The sequence below is a fragment of the Perca fluviatilis genome, chromosome 24, assembly GCF_010015445.1.
Source record: "Perca fluviatilis chromosome 24, GENO_Pfluv_1.0, whole genome shotgun sequence".
NCBI lineage: Eukaryota > Metazoa > Chordata > Actinopteri > Perciformes > Percidae > Perca > Perca fluviatilis.
This window is the reverse complement of record NC_053135.1, coordinates 11187063-11208866: the sequence shown is the minus strand read 5'-3', so window position 1 is coordinate 11208866 and position 21804 is coordinate 11187063. Positions and strand designations below refer to the sequence as shown.

The 21804-nt window shown below is 45.6% G+C and overlaps 1 protein-coding gene across 5 annotated transcripts in view; it reads left to right on the top strand.

Annotated features, from left to right (window-relative positions):
* LOC120554133 (histone deacetylase 4-like) overlaps window positions 1–21804 on the top strand; it is a 66061-nt gene that overhangs the window by 12120 nt on the left and 32137 nt on the right. For 4 of the 5 annotated variants that reach the window (XM_039792765.1, XM_039792762.1, XM_039792763.1 and 1 more), the window contains exons 3-5: window positions 5837–5905; window positions 15698–16005; window positions 21106–21256. In XM_039792765.1, the coding sequence (XP_039648699.1) occupies window positions 5837–5905; window positions 15698–16005; window positions 21106–21256 (528 nt within the window). The remainder of the gene's footprint in view (window positions 1–5836; window positions 5906–15697; window positions 16006–21105; window positions 21257–21804) is intronic. The other variant, XM_039792766.1, reaches the window with a different exon arrangement.

Sequence of the window (21804 nt, the reverse complement as noted above, 5' to 3'; positions counted from 1 at the left end):
GAGCAAGACCCATAATTCCTAGCTGGTCCAGTAGAGCTGTAATTTCCCATGGGCACATGTCGAGACGAACTGTGAAAAAAGGAAGCTTCTCCGTCCGCCGTCTTCTCAGACGTTTAAAAATTAAGTAAAAGTAAAAGCTTGCTCTGCAGTGGTTGACTACAGATCTCTGAATACAAGGCCGAAGTGTATGATGGTTCATGCATCACATTTGCATTTCTCTCATCCTTTTCTCCATTCGGTGACCCCCTTACATCCTCTTATCCAAATACACGCAATCACACATCCATGCTTAAATCCAGGGGTGAAGGGGTTAAAATGTGGTTTCGCTGCAATAAAGAGGGCCCGGCTTATCCCTGAGTCTATTTTTAGAAGCGCACACACACAAGAAATGCGCACGGCGAACAAACAATCATTATGTGCTCTCCCGTGTTGATTCTACTCTTCACGATTGAGCGGTTTGTTGCCGTGTGTCGTGTCGCCACAAATGGAGAGCGGGACGAGCGCGTGCGTGGCACAACCTGCCTCTTTTGTGCGGCGGTCAGTGTGATACGAGCAATGCGCCTGATCGAGGGTGATTTCAAGCCTTGATGTCATGTTTGGTCTGCCATCCACTTGCGCTGACATGTTGTTTCTCTCCGACGAAACCAAGTTACGAAATTGTAGATGATTGCACACACACAAAAAAAAAAAAGAAGAAGTTATTTCCCACCCTTGCTGAACCCGGTAAACAGAATAGGTTAGGTTCCTGCCAGCCAGACAGTTCGTTAGTTCTGTCCTCCCATGTGCCACCAACTTGGCTGAACATGACAAAATGTTCATCCCAGAACAAACCCAGAGGGGGGCAACTTGACCCCCACCCCCCTCCACCCCCCATATGAACAAGCTCTGCTTTGTCCTCCCCTGTGCAAATGGAGCGCAGCACCCAGCTTGTCCTACCCCCCCCCTCAAAAAACAAAACACCTAGAGTAATCATGGCCTTTATATAGTATGTCCGAGTACATTAGAAAAGCTCAGTTTTTAATTGGTATTAGGACAGAGACAGCAGAGAGGGGACATGAGTTAATGAGAGGAACGGGACACATCTTTTGTCCCCGTGTCTTTTGCCGAGAAACGGGATACGCTGTGTCCTGCCAACGAGCTGTCAGCGGCAATTACGGTTTACACCGCCTCCCCTGAGCCCTGTCCTTGTGCCTTTTGACATGGCGCTCCGCAGGGCTTGACACAAAGCATGGATGTCTGGCCTCGGCATCAAGGAAGTACGGCCGTTTGTGCAAGTGTATCAAATTAAGCTCACTGCTGGGACTTGAAACATACAAAAACTTGGAAAAAGTCAAGGCAAATATAGCAAATCTGAAATGGTGCACCTGTTACTCTGTATGCATAGTGGCTGCAGAGCATCTCGCATGTTGTGGGTGTTTGTTGTTAGAAGGCATTAGGCCCAGCTACCGATGCTTTACAAATCTCCTAGCAACCATGTGTGGCACTATCATGCACGGCCATTAAGATTCGACTGTGTGCAAATAATCACTAAATGGTATGAAAACCATTCTGTGCAGTGTATGTGGCCATGGGTTGTCTGCAGGTCAGTTCAATAATTGATCTACTTGTTATACTGTACCTATAATTGTTGCTGCACTGGGTCACTGCAGGGGGCTGCAGTCTATCCCAGAATGCACAGGGCAAAAATCAGAGAAACACCTTTCACAGCTTAATGCCGCGTTCTATTTACCTCGGAACTCGGAATCCGCAACTGGGAACGACGTCATACCCGAGTTGAATGCGTTCTATTTAAAAGTCGGATTTTCCTTAGCTCTAGCCCGGTTAGCTATTGTTAGCAACCAGTTGATAGCAACGCATTACGCTGTTTTTGTGTGCATGCAAACAGCGTAACAACATGTCCACAGCTAGAAGTTGGACATGCCTGTGTGAACGACTGATTTAGTGAGACACAAATAAGACAGAAGTGCTTATAACTTTATGTTACTGCAGCTTTCACAACTGTTGATACAGGGGGCAGCCATGTTGGATCAGTCGGTTGTTACCACACCCTCTGTGTGGTGTTGTGGCATTGTTTAATCATGTTGCATAGTCACTGCCAGCATGCATCATATTGAACCAACAATTCACACTTGTGCAGTTTTAGATGCAGGAAAAACGGCGGTCAGTTATCCGATTGTCTAGGTTGTATTTCAGTTTAGCTATTTGGTTTTACATGGATGAAATACCGACGAGTCAATCAGGAAGGAAAAGAAATCAAACCAAAGTTGTCAGCTTCTCTGCAAGTTTTTTTTGTCCACCTCCAGCTTACTTTGACCATTCATTCTTTAACGAGATGTAGCTTATTCCCAAACATTTGCTGCCTTTTGAATAGCAGTTCAACACTCACACTCCTTAAATTATAAATGAGCTAATAAATCTCATACCTATTCATATCCAACAGTCGCTGTTATATTACATTCACACATCCAAACTGTAGACACTGAAAATCCAAACTGTGAGTCTGAGGATTACCCCCATGCACGTTTTTTGTGTCTCAGTCGGTGCGTTTCTAGCTCCAACATCTCTGCAGCTTTAGTTGTTGTTCTCTTCATTGGTCTACTGATCTCATGACTTTAGCGTGTTTTGGACGTGCAACAGACGCCCACGGTCTAATTATTCCCAACTCATTTGTGATTTTGTATCAAATGACGCCATTCACAGAGAAGCACAAAGGAGCACTTAGACATCGCGCCAAATTGCATTACCGCTGTGTTTTTTCCGACTCTCCCAGCATGAAATGAGGGTCAGATGGTTGTTTCCGACTGTTCACGGGGGACGCAGACTGTTGGCGGCTCACACAGGGGTCACCCATTCTCTTTTATCAGTCGCCGTGACGTCAGCCGGTTGCCCTCGGGAAGCAAATTTGCGACCCAGAGGAAAAAGCTCTTCAAGGAGAGGCGTGTTTGATTAATCGTATTGTTCCTGTCTGGTTCACCTTGCTCAACTGGAGTCACCCTGGACGGAGCAGCCAGAACGGAAGTGCGCTGAATGTAATGAGGCTGGAGCGTCCTTCCTGTCTTTCTCTCCGTCGCTGTCTCTCTTTGTAAACGCCACAGCGGCACAGACAGACATCTCATTTCTCCCACATTACAAAGGCCTCTGTCAACATAGAGCATGCAGTCCGGGGGCAAGCTCGCCTCTCTCTCTCTCTCTCTCTCTCTCTCTCTCTCTCTCTCTCTCTCTGTGCTGTCACAAAACTACATTGAGCAATGCAGCAGACGGAGCTCTCCACCATTTACCTCATTACTCCTTCGTCCCTCCCCATTCACAGCGCAGATCATAACATGCATGCTACGATCATGCAGCGGTAGCTGCATTAGCTCGAGTCGACTGACTCTGTGCCTGAGGCTAGCCGAGGCTATTTATAGCTCCCTGTCTCCCGATGCTTGCCCAGTGGGACCAAGAAGAGAGGAGGATAGAGAGCAAGAAAGAGAAGGAGGGAGGGATGAAGGGAGGAAGGAGGAAGCTGAAGGGAGGAGGGGGCGCTGCTGGGTAACTAGGCTACATTCAAGATTGACGGACCCTGTTGCCAAGGTGTAGGGCACTTCTCTGCGAGTGTGTGGTGGCGTATGTGGCTCGCTCGCTGTTTTCGTTACGTTGCTCTTTCTCGCCGTCTGTCTCCGGCCTCCTACGGATGTGCGCGCGTGCGTTTGTACACACCTGCGCTCCCTCCACGTGCGTCTCAGGTATCCACTGTGCGGTTTGGTCTGAAAGCTTATACGCTTTGTCTAACCAACCGCAGACAAAGACATCCGTCCCCCCTAATTCCCCACACTTAAGTCGGGGATGTAAAGCCGCTACCAGCAATTTGCGCAGAAGCCGGCGTAGAATTACTCCGAGCCGCAGGTGTCATCGCACACCTCATTTCCATTGCAAAATCCGTGCTCGTCATTTGAATAGGCTCGCCTCGAGCTATCGCCTCTCACTGATGTGGATCTGTTTGTTTTTGGAAAAGGCAGGGGATGTGCGAGGCCGGCGTGGCCACCTGTCCTCACAGTATTTCCTCACCTTTTACATAAAGTCTGACAGTGTGCATGTATATGAGACCGCAGATTTGTCCTGCGCCCCGTGTCAAGCTAAAGTCTGAATTTGAATAGCACCTGTTTCGAGGTTGTTGCCCTTTTTATATATATATATATATATATATATATATATATATATCGTGGTACATCAGGCAGAAATATCTGGCAGCTACTGGTGACAGGATTTAGTAAATTACATTAACGCTTGTGTTGAGGTTGATTTGAACAGGACCAGACGTGATGAAGTCCACACCCAAGTCCTCACAGGGATTGGTGCATCATGGGTGCAGCCATTCACGCAAGGTGGTGTATGCAAAGTGGCGTGAGACGAATACACACAACATAATCAGCGCACGATGCACCCTCTAGCTTCATGGCTAATTAGGTGTGTGTGTGTGTGTGTGTGTGTGTGTGTGTGTGTGTGTGTGTGTGTGTGTGTGGCGTGCACGCTTGTGCACGCGCCAGTCTGGTCCAGAGAGAATTCCAGAAATAGATCATGCACAGTGAGACGCTCGCCTGTTTTCCTCTCTTTTATTCCTCCAAAGGGATTTAACATGGGTTTTCATCTACCATCCAAAGGAATAATTGCATGTCTGTGCGCATCAGCCTTGTGCTCAGAGTATATATATATATATATATATATATATATATATATATATATATATATATATATATATATTATGGATCAGGTGCTTATGATTGCTAAAAATACATACATATATATTGAGAATGTGTGTGTGTGTCAGTAGTCACAGATTTGTGTGCAGTTGCGATGCATGTTAGTTCCATCCTCTACTCTCTCTCTCCTCCCTTTTTGCGCCTTTTTGTTGTTTTTTCTTCCATCGCCTTATCCTCCTCGCCTCCCTCTCCTCTCTCCCCTCCATACCTCTGTGTCCCCCCCCCCCTCCCCAATGCGTCCTCCTTCTCCTCCTCCTCCTCCTCCTCCTCCTCCTCCTCCTCCTCCTCCTCCTCCTCCTCCTCCTCCTCCACCACCCCACTCTGTCGCTCTGCTTTTTATAGCCATGTCTTCCCAGGGCTCGGCAGCTACAAAAGCCTTTTCATGTTGCCACTATAATTAAAGCCTACACACTTGAACACACACACACACACACACCCACCCACACACACACCCACGGACATGCATTCATACACACACACACACACACACACACAAACACCAGAGAGGAGCGCAGCAACAGTGCTGTGTCTTTGTGTCTGCATGTGCATGTGTGTGTGTGTGTGTGTGTGTGTGTGTGTGTTGTGTGTTGTGTGTGCGTTCTCCACATGTGCTGTTATACACAAAAGGGTGAGCTATTTTTACCTCTCTCCCTCCCTCCCTCTCCTCCTCTCCCCCCCCACCCAACCACCCCCCTCATCCCTCTCTGCTGCTGCTGCCAGCCACATTTGCTATGCTGAGCACAGGCAGTATCAGTCGAGCCCCAACATCCCTCCTCTCGCACACTGAACTCGCACACAAGCACACAGGAGCTGATGAAAGCGGCTCCCTCGGTATCCCTCAGATTATTTTAGAGCACCCCTGCAGCCAAGCATCTCTGCAAATCAACGGCTCGCCTGTCTGTCTCGCTGGCCATGGATCGGGCAGTTGCTCGGGTTGCGGTAGCCGTGCCGCGGCATGTGCTCGCAGCTTTGCAGATGACCTGAAGCGCGCTCGCTCGGACTGTGGTCTTAACTGCCTGATTAGCAGGTTTGCTGCTGGAATCTTGTCTCAATGTTGCGGACCATATTTGAAGCGGAGTGTGCTCTCTCTCCCACAGAGGGGATCCTGGGAAAGGAGCAGCCGCTGGAGCTTCTGAAGACATCGGCGCTCAACCACATCCCAACAGGTTGGACACTCTGTGTGTGTGTGTGTGTGTGTGTGTGTGTGTGTGTGTGTGTGTGTGTGTGTGTGTGTGTGTGTGTGTGTGTGTGCATGAGCTTCTGTAAACCAAAGCCTATGTGTGTGCATGTGTGTGTGCATGAGCTTCTGTAAACCAAAGCCTGTGTGTGTGTGTGTGTGTGTGTGTGTCTGTGTGTGTGCACCTACGTGATTTCACTATTAACCACATCCTGTGCGACTTTGCATGCATAGGTGTCGTTCCCAGGATGTGTCCGATTGTTGTGATTGTTTCAGTCACTTTTATAAGTCCTAAGAAGAGTCCAGGCTTACTCCTGTATGTTTAAATTTATGCAGTGCCATTTTGTTGAATGGAAATACAGCCGCTGGAATGTAGGCGCTCTGTTTGTTTGTGAGCTTTTGTGAAATTCTTGTCGGATGTCTCCAGAGGAATGGCTGCCAAAAAGAAATTAAAAAATATATATATAGCAAAACAAGCAGTTCTGCATATATTGGTGATGCTTTTTCTCCAAGTTCCTCAGGCAGGAACTGAGGTAGTCCCAAAACAAATCAGAGCTACCCTTTTGGAGCAACCTCATGCGGACTGAAAATATGAATTAAATTGGTTTCTCTCCCTCCAAATCCCTATCTGCTGCAAGCATTCCGTCTCCTCTGCTGGGACACAGTCAACATATCACTTAGTGTTGTGCTGGATTTAGCTTCCTCTACCTCCGGTCCATTCAAATCACAGTAGTGAGGAAGAGGAAGGAGCAGAGATGAAGCAGCATAGAGGGAGGCGAGAGTACAGAAACGAACGGGGCACAGATGGAGAAGAGGTAATCTGAAGGAGAAATGAGTCTGAGGTAATATGTGCATAATGCGTTATCTAATGCCATAATGAGGAAGCTTAAACTATTCTGTCTATTCTTTTTCACCACAGAGAACACATTTCAAAAAAATTATGGAAATAGTAAAAGTGTGATTCATAATTTACTCTCCATGCTGCTCTCGGTTCCTATGATGCCACAGAGCAGCAGCAGTAAGCAGCAAGGTGCTGTTAAACTCTCAGTTTCAGCGGTGAGCTCAACCAGCCTGTTGCTTTGGAAGAAGAAAATAGAAAGAACTCCTTCGTTTACTTTGACCCACAGTATCTTTTCTCCTGTCCCAAACCTTACCAAAGCCTCACATGTGCACTCACGTTGTTGTTGGGGTTATGTTTTGCCTGCCTCCGGCTAGGCTGATAAAATATTGAAATTCACTGGAGTGACTTCATCAGATATTCTCAAAATCTGTTGTCTTGGATACAGAGCTGCCGGGGCGTCCACGTTGGTAGTGTGTGCGTGTGTGTGTATGTGTGTGCGTGTGTGTGTGCGTGTGACCCGGACTGTTTGGATGTGCTCCTCGCAGGAGAGTGCACCTGTCTAAGAGCATTCACACTGCACACTGTAGCGTGCCTTGGCACTAACAGCCTGGAGCGGCTCCCTCCCATTGAAAATGCAAAATGCAATTGTATCATTGAAGTCTTCAATGATCCTTTTTGGGATGCAAAGCGGTGGTAGCTGCACCTGCAGGGAGCTTCATGACTCAAAGTAAACAACCCAAGTTTGATTTTTTGCAATTGACCGAAAATAGACAGAAAATCGGGTCAACTGTCAAGAAATGCAAAGCGCTCACCGGTTCTAGCTTCTCAGATCTTAAGATTCTTGTAAGATTCTAAATGCGATATTTTGGACAAAACAAACCAAATTAGAAGGCGTCGCCATTGGGATTGCTTTCTGACTATTCACTGACTCAAAAAATGTAGGGCTACAGCAGATTCATTTATCAATTAGCCTGCACATGATGTTCTTGATCGATCCATTGATCCTTTTGGTCTACAACATGTCTTTCAGGAGCGTGTGAGCTTTGTAGTAAATCAATAAAATAACACGTTCCTGCATGTACCGCACCTCATCCTTCACACGTCGGTCCCTCTCTCTACGTCTCACGTGTTTATGTCTCTGCCTCGCACTCACCCGTCTCCTTCCTCTCGATGTCATAGAGACCGCGACAAGCCGGAGCTTGCTTTTTTTTTTTTTTTGGCAAAACAAGACTTGCTGCCTGCACGGCCCTCCGTCACGCCCTCCCTGTTCCCTTTCTCTAGCCTAGTCAGAGTTGTGTTTTTTAAAGAGGTCACAGTGATCACAGTCGGACTTTGCCGCAAGCGTATAACCATGGCCATCGCCGCGAGTTTGCGCCGAGCCAACGCTCTAATTCGCAGCAGCTGAGAGAGTCGGGCGGGAGAAAGTAACGAAGGCGGATGTCCACGCAACCCACCCTCCGAGACCAATCAGTAAGCCGACCGCAGCTATTTTCCACCATCAACAGATGTGCTACTTGTTGCCTCTCATCTCGCCCTGCTGCTAAATGCACACTGAAACCCTGTGCAAAATATCTCCTCTTCTTTGTAATCTCTTTGGATGCTGTAAAAAAAAAAAAAAGAGGATCTCAGCCACATTTTACTGAGGCTGCTCTGCTCAGCTCAGTATGACATCTATTAAGCCTAAGGAGTGTGGAGCTCAGGCAGTCGGACCGTGCGATATACACTCGGCGAACCGAGTCTCAAATCAGAGACGCCAGCCCTTTGCATCGTCTGGTATAAATAGATCTGCAATCGGAGCCAAAAGAATTGAGGAGCATGCCCGAGGGGCTGTAAACAGATTGTGATTTGTTGCGGGGGGGGGGAGATGGAGGGAAGAAAGGTGGGAGGAAGCCACTGAACGGGGAAGGACGCAGAGCAGGGCCGGAGGATAGGGCAAGAAGAAGAAGAAGGAGGAGGAGGATGGAGGGTAGTGAGAAGAGGAACCTGCTGAGAGGAAGGGAAGGAGTAAAGGTTCAGCTTAACGGACGAAAAAGCCTCCAAAGAGATGGAATAACCTGTAGTAATGTCATAAATACACAGGGATGGAGAGACGTTCAAATCGTGGCTTAAGCGCAACTGTCGCGGAGATTCCCTCTCGTGCTTTCAAAAAAAAATAGTTCAAACTGAAGGAAAATTTGAAATGCTCAAAGAAAAGGAGAGAATAGGAGCAGACGTGGGGACTAGAGCTGGGCAATATATCGATATTATATCGATATCGGGATATGAGACTAGATATCGTCTTACATTTTGGATATCGTGATATGACATAAGTTTTGTCTTTTCCTGGTTTTAAAGGCTGCATTACAGTAAAGTGATGTCATTGTCTGAACTTACCAGACTGTTGTGGCTGTTCTATTATTTGCCTTTACCCACTTAGTCATTATATCCACATTACTGATGATTATTTATCACAAATCTCATTGTGTAAATATTTTGCGAAAGCACCAATAGTCAACACTACAATACCGTTGCGGTATCGATATCGAGGGATTTGGTCAAAAATATCATGATATTTGATTTTCTCCATATCGCCCAGCCCTAGTGGGGACACTTTGCTTCTGCTTCAGATTCTACAGGAAACTTTAGAGGACACACTTTCAGTTTGACAAACTGGAATTGAACCGACGTCCCTGCGAGGCTGTCCGTCGCGTAAGACTCTGGGAAGCTTCTTTGCGCTCCCCTCCAGACGGCACGCGTTTGCCATTGTTTTGGTTTTGACGCCATATTGTCTTCTATCTGGCACCCATCAGTAAACTAAGGTATGCGTTCGACGTCACTGCTTGTACACAAAAGTGCTGATATCAGAGGTTATCTCTGTTGTGTGTGTGTGTGTGTGTGTGTGTGTGTGTGTGTTTTCACTTCTGAGGGAATCTACTGTATACCGCAACTGTAGTGCATTTTAATCACTACATGTGCCTGTTGGTAGGCCTGCAGTCAATGATGATTATCCTATGATTGATCAATTGATGAATACCCTCATTATTTTCTCGATTACTTAATTGGTTTGGTCCAAAAATGGCGAAAGATGCACATTCAAATTTTAAATGTGTCCAGCTAACGGTGCAAAAGCCAAACACGCTCTTTCATTATAAATCAAGACAAGAAAAAAATCAGCAAACTCTTACACATTTTTAAAAAAAAGTACAAAGAAAAGGCGTAACGCCCAATTTCACCAAATCGGCACACAACAATCACCTAACAAGAGCCAAAAATACACATGAAAACACGTCTGTCCTAAAGAACACACACACACACACACACACACACACACACACACACACACACACACACACACACACACACACACACACACACACACACACACACACACACACTTAAACAAAACTTTTGTGAGTTACAAGCAACAAAATGTCAAAATAAAAGACCCATACTGCAATAATGGCATTCAAGACTACTGTAGCAAAGGCTGAGATGACAATCAGTCAATCATCAATCAATCATAATTGGGTTTAAAAAGAAACACAACGATCTAATATTTCTTATATTATGATCCTCCAGTATTTAAATATCTGAGGAGCCTCAGTGCGGGAGGGGGGGGGTGTCCTCACTCATCACTCATCTTCACCTGAAACCATCTTGTGGTCTTATTTGTTTGGGAAATGCAGGCCAATTCCAGTCCTGGAATTTGAGCACACGGTATTTAACCACATGAGAGAGAAAGAGAGAGAGAGAGAGAGAGAGAGAGAGAGAGAGAGAGAGAGAAAAAGAGCAAGGGGGCAAAGGAGACACGCAGCCGAAGGGGCCGCCTGCAATTGAGTGGAAGAAGGAGCCAGAGATATTCAATGCACTACGACCGGCGTGGAGGGTTTTCCTTGGCCTTAGAAGCGAGGAAAGCAGGTCGAGCGGGGGAAAAGAGCCGAGAGGGTGAGGAGAGAGAGAGAGAGAGAGACAGAGTGAGTGAGAGAGTGCTGTGTGTGTGTGTGTGTGTATGTGTGTGTGTGTGTGACGTTGGTTCCTGGAAAAGCAGAGGGCTGCAGAATAAACAGGCTGCATGCCTGAGACTGCCCTGTGATATCACCACTGGGCAAACGAGGGAGGAGAGAGAGAGAGAGAGAGAGAGGGGGGGGGGGGGGGTGAGAGAGTAGAGAGACGCCCACCATGTTAAACAGGAGGAGAGGGGCCGAACGAAGAGCAAAAAGTGACAGAGGTGAAGAGCAAGAGAAGAAGTCAGATGAAGGGAGCGTACTGTCATTCCCTGTAAGAGACTGAAGGAAAAGGGAGGAGGAGGTGCAGTGATAAGGAGAAGAGGAGGCTGCTGAAAACAGGAGGAGGAGGAGGAGGAGGAGGAGGAGAGCACTGATGGGTACGTTTAACGACACCACCACGATTCCCACCTCTCTCTCGGTCTCTCTTTCTGCGTCTCCCTCTATTTGCGTGGCGAGCAATTAGCGCTGCCGGGGTGACAGAGATGCCGTGTGAGGTCTGTTTGTGCGTATGCGTCACTATCAATAGGTAGAGGCTGTTTGTGTTGTGTCAGGGACTCAATATCTGTAGGAGAACATTCTGTACGGGGAGAGCGTTTGTGCGTATTGAGTTATGGATTTGCGTTGGCCACGATTGGAGCCGCAACGCTTTGACAAGTGCAGTTTCCTGTCACATCTCCCCTGTCCTGTCTTTCTTTATTTCCCTTTTCTAAAGCCTCTTTGATAAATAATTGACTTGCTCTTTAAATTATTCTACGTTTTAAACTAATATTGCTTTTTTTGCTCAGTACAGTGCGTTTACACTTTGGTCCCAAAATAATGTTCCGTGTAAACTTAGCCATACTGGTCTCCTTGCTCTCTCAGTTCCTTTTGTCAGCCAGACGTTGACTCAGGCTCTCAAACTGCATGGTGACTCATACAGATCCAGGTAGCAGTAGAAGTTACTGAGTAAAGCAACTTAAAAACTCAAAAAAAAAAATAAAAAAATAAAACTGTCACTGTAAATGAGAAGTTTTCTATAATTTAGATTGTTTTCAAGATCCAACATCTCGCTGTAAAAAACTCCCCTTTTTCGTGTTTTTGATGCAGACTTTTGTGTCTTTACTAACGAGCCCCCTGTCTCCTTCCCTTCTCGTCTCTTCAACTGCCAAACTGTAACCGTCGTCGCCTCTAAAGCTGACCGAGGGCCAGAGAGAACAGCCAAAAAAGCTTGAGTGAATTAAATATCGGGTACCTTGTTAGTCAGATTCACAAATGGCAATAAGCTTCAGGCTCTTTTTCATGGAAGGAAATGAATAGTGGAAATAAGAGGGAGACAAGCGGAATGAAAGAAGGCCTCTTATGACGGGTGAAATGTCAAACCTCATGTCCTCCGGGTCCAAACAGATGGACTGATTTTTCCTCGCCTGGTAGCAACGGAGAGTAGACTAGGTGCCGACGACTGGGTCACATGTTGTTTCTCCTCCACCCATGACGGGGCGCGGTCCTCAGTTACCCGTTTCATGTTGCTGCTCTGTTCTCCGGTGCAGGATGTAGCGGGGTGAAACAGGCGGAGCATGTGCACCTCCGCCGCGGTGGGGTTTTTAAAGGCGACGCGCACAGTTACAGTGCGTCTGCAGTGAGGGTGATGTTCAGAAGTTAAGTAGTAAAAAAGACTGTTTACATTTAAACGATCTGCTGCTGTATGTATGCCCTACGCCTTTATTTTTCAGACTTAGCGCGTCGCAGAGAATTGTGTATCATAGGTCAATTTGACGGCCCAACAGATGCCGGATACTTGGTCCCCCGTCTCTAAACTTGAAGTGGAAAAAGGTACCGGCGATTTTCCAGTACAAAATGCTTCTAGCAAGAGAGCTGTGTCTGTGTTTTTGTCAGAATTCTCTCAAATCAGTTTGTCGTAGCGGGCCTGAGTGGCTATTTAACGAGTGTATTTATGATCATTGAAGCTTTCCTAAAAGGCACTTTCACACTTCAAATTGTGTGATTTTTGTCCAAGGACCGAGTGCAAGTGTGACATCCTAAAAATATATCGTGCGAAATCTCTCCGGGTTTTAGGCATACATGCTTCAAAGTGTAAATTTGCCGCTGGATAATCGCCGTGTATTTATTAAGTGACTGTATAAAGTGTATCTGCTGTGCGTCTGCGGGCATGCGTGTGGCTCTGGACCATGCCATTAAGTGTGCCAGTGATGGCGTGTTTGCCTCTTTATTAACACATAGTATCCAGGCGAGTATCTCTGGCTCTCGCCGCGCTCTCTGTAAACATGTAGGTAAATAATCAGCCAATCGACTCCTATTTATTCAGATTTAATGGGGAGGAAGCCGCGTGATTGGAAGGCTTCCTGTGCAGTGATTTGTGGGTGGCTGGCCCCGGCTCAAGGTCCGCACCTCGCTTCAGGTCAATGCAATCTTTGTGAGATGTCGCCAGGCTTCATGTGTAACTGCAGCGTCAGTGTGTGTGTGTGTGTGTGTGTGTGTGTGTGTGTATGTGGTGTATAGAAAAAGGCATCAATGTCACTTTTTCATTGCTAAATCGGAAGCTTTATGGATTCCCATAAGAAGTTTCTGTCATCACCTCTTTTTCAAAAAAAAAAAAAAGATCAGGGGGTAGCTATTGAAAAACGCTAGGATTTCAAACATGGAAGATGGTCACCAACACGGGGGGACTTGAAGCTGCTGTGAGCACCACACCACCAGCATGTACTGTATGTGTATATCAGCGCCAGCTGATCCAACATTGTACAGATACTTTTGACAGGTGCTAAATATTTAGACCTTTTAGACTGTTATCGCTGGTACAAATAACAGTCGATACTTCTCAATTACAGGCATCTGTTATGTTGCCCACGGCCATGAAGGTGTTTTATTATCGTGGTGAAACTCTGCTAATTTGATTTATCACTCTAATGTCGCTGTTTGTGTGTCTAAGTGAGCCTATTGGCTACAGTTTGAGAGCAGTTTTTCATCCTTTACCCTTAAATACTGTCAGTTGAAAATAGAGCTGAAGATCTTTGCCTGGTTCGGGTCGGGTTCGGTCTTAATTTCTATAATTTTACACGGGCTCGGGCTCGGGCTCGGGCTCGGGCTTGCGCTCCGGGTTGTGTGGTAAATGAGCGGTCAGGTGATGCGTTTTGCATCATTGCGATTAGCGCGAAAATGGATGCTGAGGAGGTGAAACGGAGGCTGGCCTCTGGAGGACTCATTTTATTTCTTTGTTCCAACTTCCAAGTGGCCTCATAGCCCACGTTAGTCATGAATGAATTATGTTAAAAAATGTATAAATGACTCATTCGAAAGAGCTGTGTGCGTGCGCACATTTGAATAATGTCGGGCTGCAGGGGCGTCGGACTAGGGGGGGGGACTGAGTACCCAGGGCCCTCATGTGAGAAGGGCCCAAAAAGATGCTAGAATGAATAGCTGTGGATGCGGGGAGGGGCCCATAGAGAATACCTTTCTACAGGGCCCAGAATTTTGTGCTACATCCCTGTCGGGCTGTAAACGGGCCGAATTTGGGCCTAACTTTTAAGGCCCGATTACAGCTCTCATTGAAAGCTTATTTTAAAATACATTTGCACACCGTAGTGTTTGTACAGCTATGTATTTCTTTCACCGAAGTTGCAGAAAAGCTGGTCAACATTAGAGAAGGTGTGAATTAGAACCACAAAGCTTTGAGTCCCTTTTGAAAGCCTTTTGATGCTTCAGAAGTGGATGCTAAAACTGGCGCCAGATGACGCTGCAGTTTGGTGCCAACAGGTCTCTTTTTAGAACGCTCATACCTGCATTCCTGAGCAGGGAATTAAATAACATTTTGAAGAGCTCTGATTTAATCCAATTCAGCCTCCCCTTGCAGTTTTACTAACTAACTCCGTAAACACCTAAAGGTGCCTTGTAGAATCACGTTACAGTGATGTGTAGCTTTGCGGTATGTTTCGGTTCTGTCTCACTAGGGGGTGGGAAAGAAAATCCGATATCGTGTGATATTTTTTATGTATTCCTTTTTTTCCAATGATTCACCTAAATATTTTCTGTTTATACGGGAACGCTGACAGCGACTACATCATTTCCGATTCCAGCAAAAGCAGAAAATGCCGAAAATACTTTTTTACAAATTAAATAAATGTCGGACTGACATGTGATGTGCATTCTTCTTAGGGAACAAGTGGTCATAGTAGTTTTTAGAAATGTTGCATGATATATTGCCTCTAGAAGTTTATTATTCAACTTTTGTTTGTGTTAAAGGTCCCATGACATAGTGCTCTTTAGATGCTTTTATATAGACCTTAGTGGTCCCCTAATACTGTATCTGAAGTCTCTTTTATATAGACCTTAGTGGTCCCCTAATACTGTATCTGAAGTCTCTTTTATATAGACCTTAGTGGTCCCCTAATACTGTATCTGAAGTCTCTTTTATATAGACCTTAGTGGTCCCCTAATACTGTATCTGAAGTCTCTTTTATATAGACCTTAGTGGTCCCCTAATACTGTATCTGAAGTCTCTTTTATATAGACCTTAGTGGTCCCCTAATACTGTATCTGAAGTCTCTTTTATATAGACCTTAGTGGTCCCCTAATACTGTATCTGAAGTCTCTTTTATATAGACCTTAGTGGTCCCCTAATACTGTATCTGAAGTCTCTTTTATATAGACCTTAGTGGTCCCCTAATACTGTATCTGAAGTCTCTTTTATATAGACCTTAGTGGTCCCCTAATACTGTATCTACAATAAAGAAGGAAAAGTAAATCGCAATACTTTTAGAATCGCGATACAAACGGAATCGGCACCCATGCATCGTGAAAGAATCGAATCAGGACAAAAGCATATGGTCCCGGCCCTATAAAACACCCCAGCATTTAATACGCAGCCAGAGGGGCCGACCCAACATCCAAGAGCATACAGGCGCACTGTGTGATTGTACCGCTGTTCCAACTTCTCTCTGTCTCCCCTTCGTCCCTTCAGTGGACATCAACTCGGCGCTGCCCCTGCGTCTCCCTCCAGCCGCCATTCCCATGGACCTGCGCGTGGACCATCACCAGCAGCAGCAGCAAGTGTCCTCGCTCTCCCCGTCCAGTCCAGGCCCGGCCGGCGGCGGCGGCGGCGGTGGCGGCGTGGTGGGGGCCTCGGTGCGCGAGCAGCAGCTGCAGCAGGAGCTGCTGACCCTGAAGCAGAAGCAGCAGATCCAGCGGCAGATCCTCATCGCCGAGTTCCAGCGGCAGCACGAGCAGCTGTCCCGCCAGCACGAGGCCCAGCTCCAGGAACACATCAAGGTATACTGTTTACATTTCGGAAGGGTTAGTTTACATGAACGGCGGCGGGATGCATTCAAGCGCATTTACTCCCTAGGCCTTTTGTCATTTTGAGGGCACTCGTACAAGGATTTCCATTTCAATGTGGCTTTCTTTTTGTACACTACAGTTTGCAAGGCAAATACTGTGCTTTTTGAATGCCACTGTATTTATTTGACAGCTGTAGTTACTTTGCAGATCTAGATTATTGATACAAAAAAGAAAATAATCAACCAATAAAACATGATGTGTTATTGTAGATTTAGTCCCAGCTGCATCATGAATGCATCCATAATTATAATAGTATATGTCATTATTATGCAATGTGCCATTCTGCATAATGAGTACTTTAAGTATATTTTTTTTGCATTTTAACACTTTTACATAAGTTACATTTTAAAGGCAGAACTTTTTTTTTGTTAACTTTGTCACTTTGTACAGAGTGACATGCAAGAGACGATTCAAGGCCAAATGTTTGTTTAACACACATATATGTCCTTAATTTTGACTAAAATGATTGCTGTGGACATGCAGCATGTCCGCCTTCTCAAAGATTGAGTGCGGCGAGTAAACGTGGCCTCCTTATTCAAAGTTAAAGCTGTAGACCCACAGCAACCAACCATTTACATAAAGCAATACAATTCAAGTAGCGCAAAAAACGATCGAGAGTAAGCGGTCCTAAATCACAGCAGCAGGCTTGCAGCCCAATCCTATTTGGAACTTTACTAAACAAAGCAGAGGCAGCTCTTGATTCAGTCTAGGTTCTCTTCATTAACAGACTGAACCCAGCCACCGAGAGCAGCTCCGCCAGCTTTAAATCATTTTGCTCTGTGTAAAGAGGGAGCAGAGAACAAGGAGGCACTTCAGCCATAGATAACAGCAATACGAGGGTGTGTTTAGAGCCAGAGATTAGCGCTGATGTTCAGGGTTAGGTGCATTACATAACTAAACCCTTAAGGCTGTTTTATGCTTCTGCGTTAACTCCACGCCGTAGCTACGCCATCGCTACTACGGCGTCGTGACCCTTTCGGAGTTCTGCGTCGGGGTCGCATTTCACCACCGTAACGCGGGGTTGTGATAAGTCTGAGGTTATTTGCGATGTGTCTGCCAGTGCTAATTTCAAAACGTTACTGACGTATAGACACTTTACAAACGGACAACCCCCCGGTCATTGTAACCCAAATATGTCTTGAGTTTATTTGCAAAGCTGATGTCAGTGAACTAGCGTGTTGCTACTCCCCACAGTAGGCTGCTTGAAACGCCGACCATCAACACACAGGACCAGGTGACCAATCACAGTCCTTGCGATCTGCGTCGCCTCGACGCGAAGGTACACATTTATCGAGGTGCACGTCGAGCTACGGCGGAGGGCTCGGAGCAGAGGGGTCTGCGGGGGTACGTAGAGCTGGGCAATATATCGATATTATATCGATATCGTGATATGAGACTAGATATCGTCTTAGATTTTGGATATCGTAATATGGCACAAGTGTTGTCTTTTCCTGGTTTTAAAGGCTGCATTACAGTAAAGTGATGTACTTTTCTGAACTTACCAGACTGTTGTAGCTGTTCTATTATTTGCTTTTACCCACTTAGTCATTGCATCCACATTACTGATGATTATTTATCAAAAATCTCATTTTGTGAAAGCACCAATAGTCAACACTACAATATCGTCTCTGCATCGATATCGAGATATTTGGTCAAAAAATATCATGAAATTAGATTTTCTGCATTTGGCCCAGCCATACGCAGAAGCATAAAACAGCCTTTATGCACCCGGCCCTGTTGTAGCCTTCCTTTAAATATCAGCATCCAGTAACACATGCTCTAATGTTCAGGAGTGCATTGTAACATGAAAGGCAAGCGTTTGACTCTCTCGGCGCACTGCGAGTCGGACTTGCTTTCCACGGCGAGCAGCGCGTGCCATATAGCCGATGAAGCCGGGATCACACGCCCATATCGTAGTGACCTGGAAATACAAAGTGAATCTAGATCAGCACGCCCACACTCCGAGTCTCTAATACATCAGGGCCCCCCCTCCCCCCGAGAGCACCGGAGAGCTCCTGTGGGGCTCAAGTGTCATATAAAAATATTCCAGTGTTTGTTCTTTTTTAGAACATTACCGCTGTAATGTGAATTGTAACACACGCAGATTCAGCTGAACTACTTTTTCAGGACTTAGAAGAAATTGTCTAAAAATGGATTGTCGGGGCAGGAGAATAGGAGATTGGGATGTAGTGATTTCAGTTCCTCGTGTGCAAACTTGATTCGCACTGGACTGGTCTTTCTCTTATTCCTTTTATTCGTACGTACTCTCTTTCTTCTTCCAGCGTGCTTTCCTCCAGTCTTTTTCTTCTTTCCTCTCTTCCTTCCGTACTGTCTTTCTTTCCGTCCGTCTTCTTCTCCCTTCCTTCCTGTGTTCCTTCTTTCTTCACTTCCTTCTTTCCTTCCTTCCCCTCCTGCTCATTTACTTCTTTTCTCTCTTCCTGTCTTCTTTCTTCTCTTCTACCCCCCCCCTTTCCCCCACCTATTTTTCTTCTTCTTCATTTTTCTGCTCCTTCATTACTTCCTGTCTTCTTTCTTTCCTCGTTTTTTTTCTTACTGCCTTTCTGTCTTTCTTCTCTCCTCCCTTCCTTTTTTTTTTTTTTTTTTTGTCTCCTTTCTAGGGCTGCAACTGACAATTCTTTTCATTGTCGATTAATCGATTAATCAATTAAATCAATGACTTGTTTGGTCTATAAAGTGTCAGAAAATGACGGTCAGTGTGTCCCAAAGCCCGTGACGACGTCTTCAAATGTCTCGTTTCGTCCACAACTCAAAGATATTCCGTTTACTGTCATGAAGAAGTGAAGAAACGAGAAAATATTCACATTTAAGAAGCTGGAAACAGACTTTTTTTCACTAAAAATGACTCAAACCGATCAATTGACTATCAAAATAGTTGGCGATTAATTTAATAGTTGACAACTAATCGATTAACCGATTCATCTTTGCAGCTCTACTCCTTTCTTTCTTATCTTCCAGCTCCTATTCCCTCATTTTCCTGTCCTCCCTTCCTTCCTTCTACTGTGTGTCCTTTGCCTTGCTGTTTCTTTCCTCTATTTCTTCCTTCCCTAACTGTCCTCTTGTCCTCCTTTCCACACTTTCTACTTTGCGCTCACCCTTCCTCTCGTTCTCTTTTAGTTGCTCTCTTTGTGTCCTTTCCTCTCTTCTCTCCCCAATATATTTTTTATGTCCTTCCTCTCTTCCTTCTTTTCTTCTGCTCTCTTTTTCCCCCTTCCTGTCTCCCTTCATTTTTTCCTTCTTTTTTTTTCCTTTCTTCTTCTTCTTTCCTCTTCTACGGACCATCTGTAATGAAAAAGCCTTTTGCAGATGCTTGGTGCACATTTCACATTGTACTCAATAGTATTTATGGACTGTGTTATCGGCCGTGCTTTCCCCCTCGTGGGACAGTTTAGTCCCCTCCGTTGGGTCGTCTTGCGATGTTGATGGATGAGTGATGCTGAATGAAGGCCGTCTGGCCTGTGGTGGGGCTGCAGGACCACTCAGGTGTAGGCCAGTGACGCACAGCCGGAGCAGGGAGGCCCGGCCTCAATCGGCCCCATTCACAGCCCCTGTGGACACCAACACACACACACACGCACACACGCTGGCATACAGGCATTAAAACATACACATCCTCTCAAATGTCAGCAAACACACAGTCACACGCATGCCCAGTTTGCTTCCACATTAGGGGCAGCCACACACACACACACACTTGCATAGACACACACACTCACTCCAATGCGAGAGCCATCTCGAAGCTCCCCACAGCATTAGTCAGAAGGGAAATTCTGTGTGTACGTCTCTGGTTTGTTGAGCCACAGGGGCTTTAGGTGTGTGTGTTTGTGCGTGTGTATGTGGGTGGGGAGGTTACTTTGAGCCTTCCCACCCACTCAATCCCCTATGCCCAACGTTGATTGAAGGGCAAAAAATAAAAAAATAAAAAAGGATGAAGGCAGGCGGGGCTGGAAGCAAGCCAGAGAGCCCATGTGCTTTTCTCACCCGCCCCGCCTCACCTTCCTCTCACGTTCAGACGCTAATTTATTCACAGACTGCATCTCAAACATTTGATTTGCCCTCAGGGTAAACAGAATAGCATGTCCCGGCTACTGAGCGCCTATTTACTGTGTGATGAGAAGTTGATTACATGCAGTTACGGTAAACCGATCAAATATTGCCGTTCGGTGTGTGATGATAAGGGGAAGAAGAGGGCAGAGTGTCGTTTCCTTGGCACGTCAGAAAGAGGTCATTATGGAGCTGGCTGAGTGCAAGCACAGACAGCTTGCCTATTTATTGTATATTACAGAGACATTAAAGAGAAATTAGGACTTGGTTTGGGGCCTTAGGTCAGAGACATGTATTAGGGCTCCGAAGAAGGTGAAAGCAGCTGTCGGTGTGCATTTGTAGCATTTAATTGATGCTCCTATCCACTGTGAGTTCTCGGTCTCATTAAAGGACGCTTGAATGAGACAAATAGGTGTTTGGGAGCACATTTTGGCTGGTATGCAAATTTTTACTTTTGACCTTTTTGGTTACAAACCAAGCCACAGTCGGCTTTGCCCCTCTCAGTACAAAGGCCTGAGGAAGACAGGTTTTCGCATCGACAGCATTTAACAGATGCTCTTCTCGCTCGTTTCTGGCACGATAAGAAAGCGAGCAGATTGGTTGATGTGTCTTGCTATAGCCTCATCCTCAGTTATATTGTTTATATGCATTCAAACGCTTAAGCTTGTGGCCTGAGGTTTTTTTTATAGAATTGCAAAGATCTAGTTTTATTGCCTCAAACAGCTGTCAGACTTGATGATTTCCGATGGCAACTTAAGCAGACCCGGAATGTAAATAGACGTTTAAAGACCAGAAAGTAACGAATGAATGACATTTAGATCAGAAAACGACAAGTTATCTTGATGGAAGTGGTTTTAATGTCGCAGCTAGGACAGCTTAGGGTTTGCAAAAAAATAAAACATAATAATAAAATATATGGCTGGGTGTTGGAGGTTTTTTGCTGACCTGATTCTGATATTTCTTCTACAGCAGCAGCAAGAGCTTCTGGCATTGAAGCACCAGCAGGAGCTGCTGGAGCACCAGAGGAAGATGGAGAACCACCGTCTGGAGCAGGAGCTGGAGAAGCAGCAGAGGGAGCAGAAGCTGCTGCTGCTGAAGAACAAGGAGAGGGGACAGGAGAGTAAGTTGCACATACATTACTGAAACAAGATGGTATATTAAAGAAGCACTAAATCCAAAGCTAAGACACCCTTTGGAACAGAAACCAACTAAAACCAGTTTTTTTTATTTAGATAGTAAGGTTTTTGTTTGGTCTCACCCTTTGTGCAACATGCATTCACACATTGCCACCTAAAGAGCAGCAGCAAATATTGGAGGAAAGAAAACAAGAGGAAAAAAAGTAGCAGAAAATACTGTAAAAATGTTCACTCCTCTTGTTGGGAAAGATATCTGTAAAAATAAGAAGCAACTCCACTGTCACTGTTAAAGGTCCCATGACATGGTGCTCTTTCGATGCTTTTATATAGACCTTAGTGGTCCCCTAATACTGTATCTGAAGTCTCTTTTATATAGACCTTAGTGGTCCCCTAATACTGTATCTGAAGTCTCTTTTATATAGACCTTAGTGGTCCCCTAATACTGTATCTGAAGTCTCTTTTATATAGACCTTAGTGGTCCCCTAATACTGTATCTGAAGTCTCTTTTATATAGACCTTAGTGGTCCCCTAA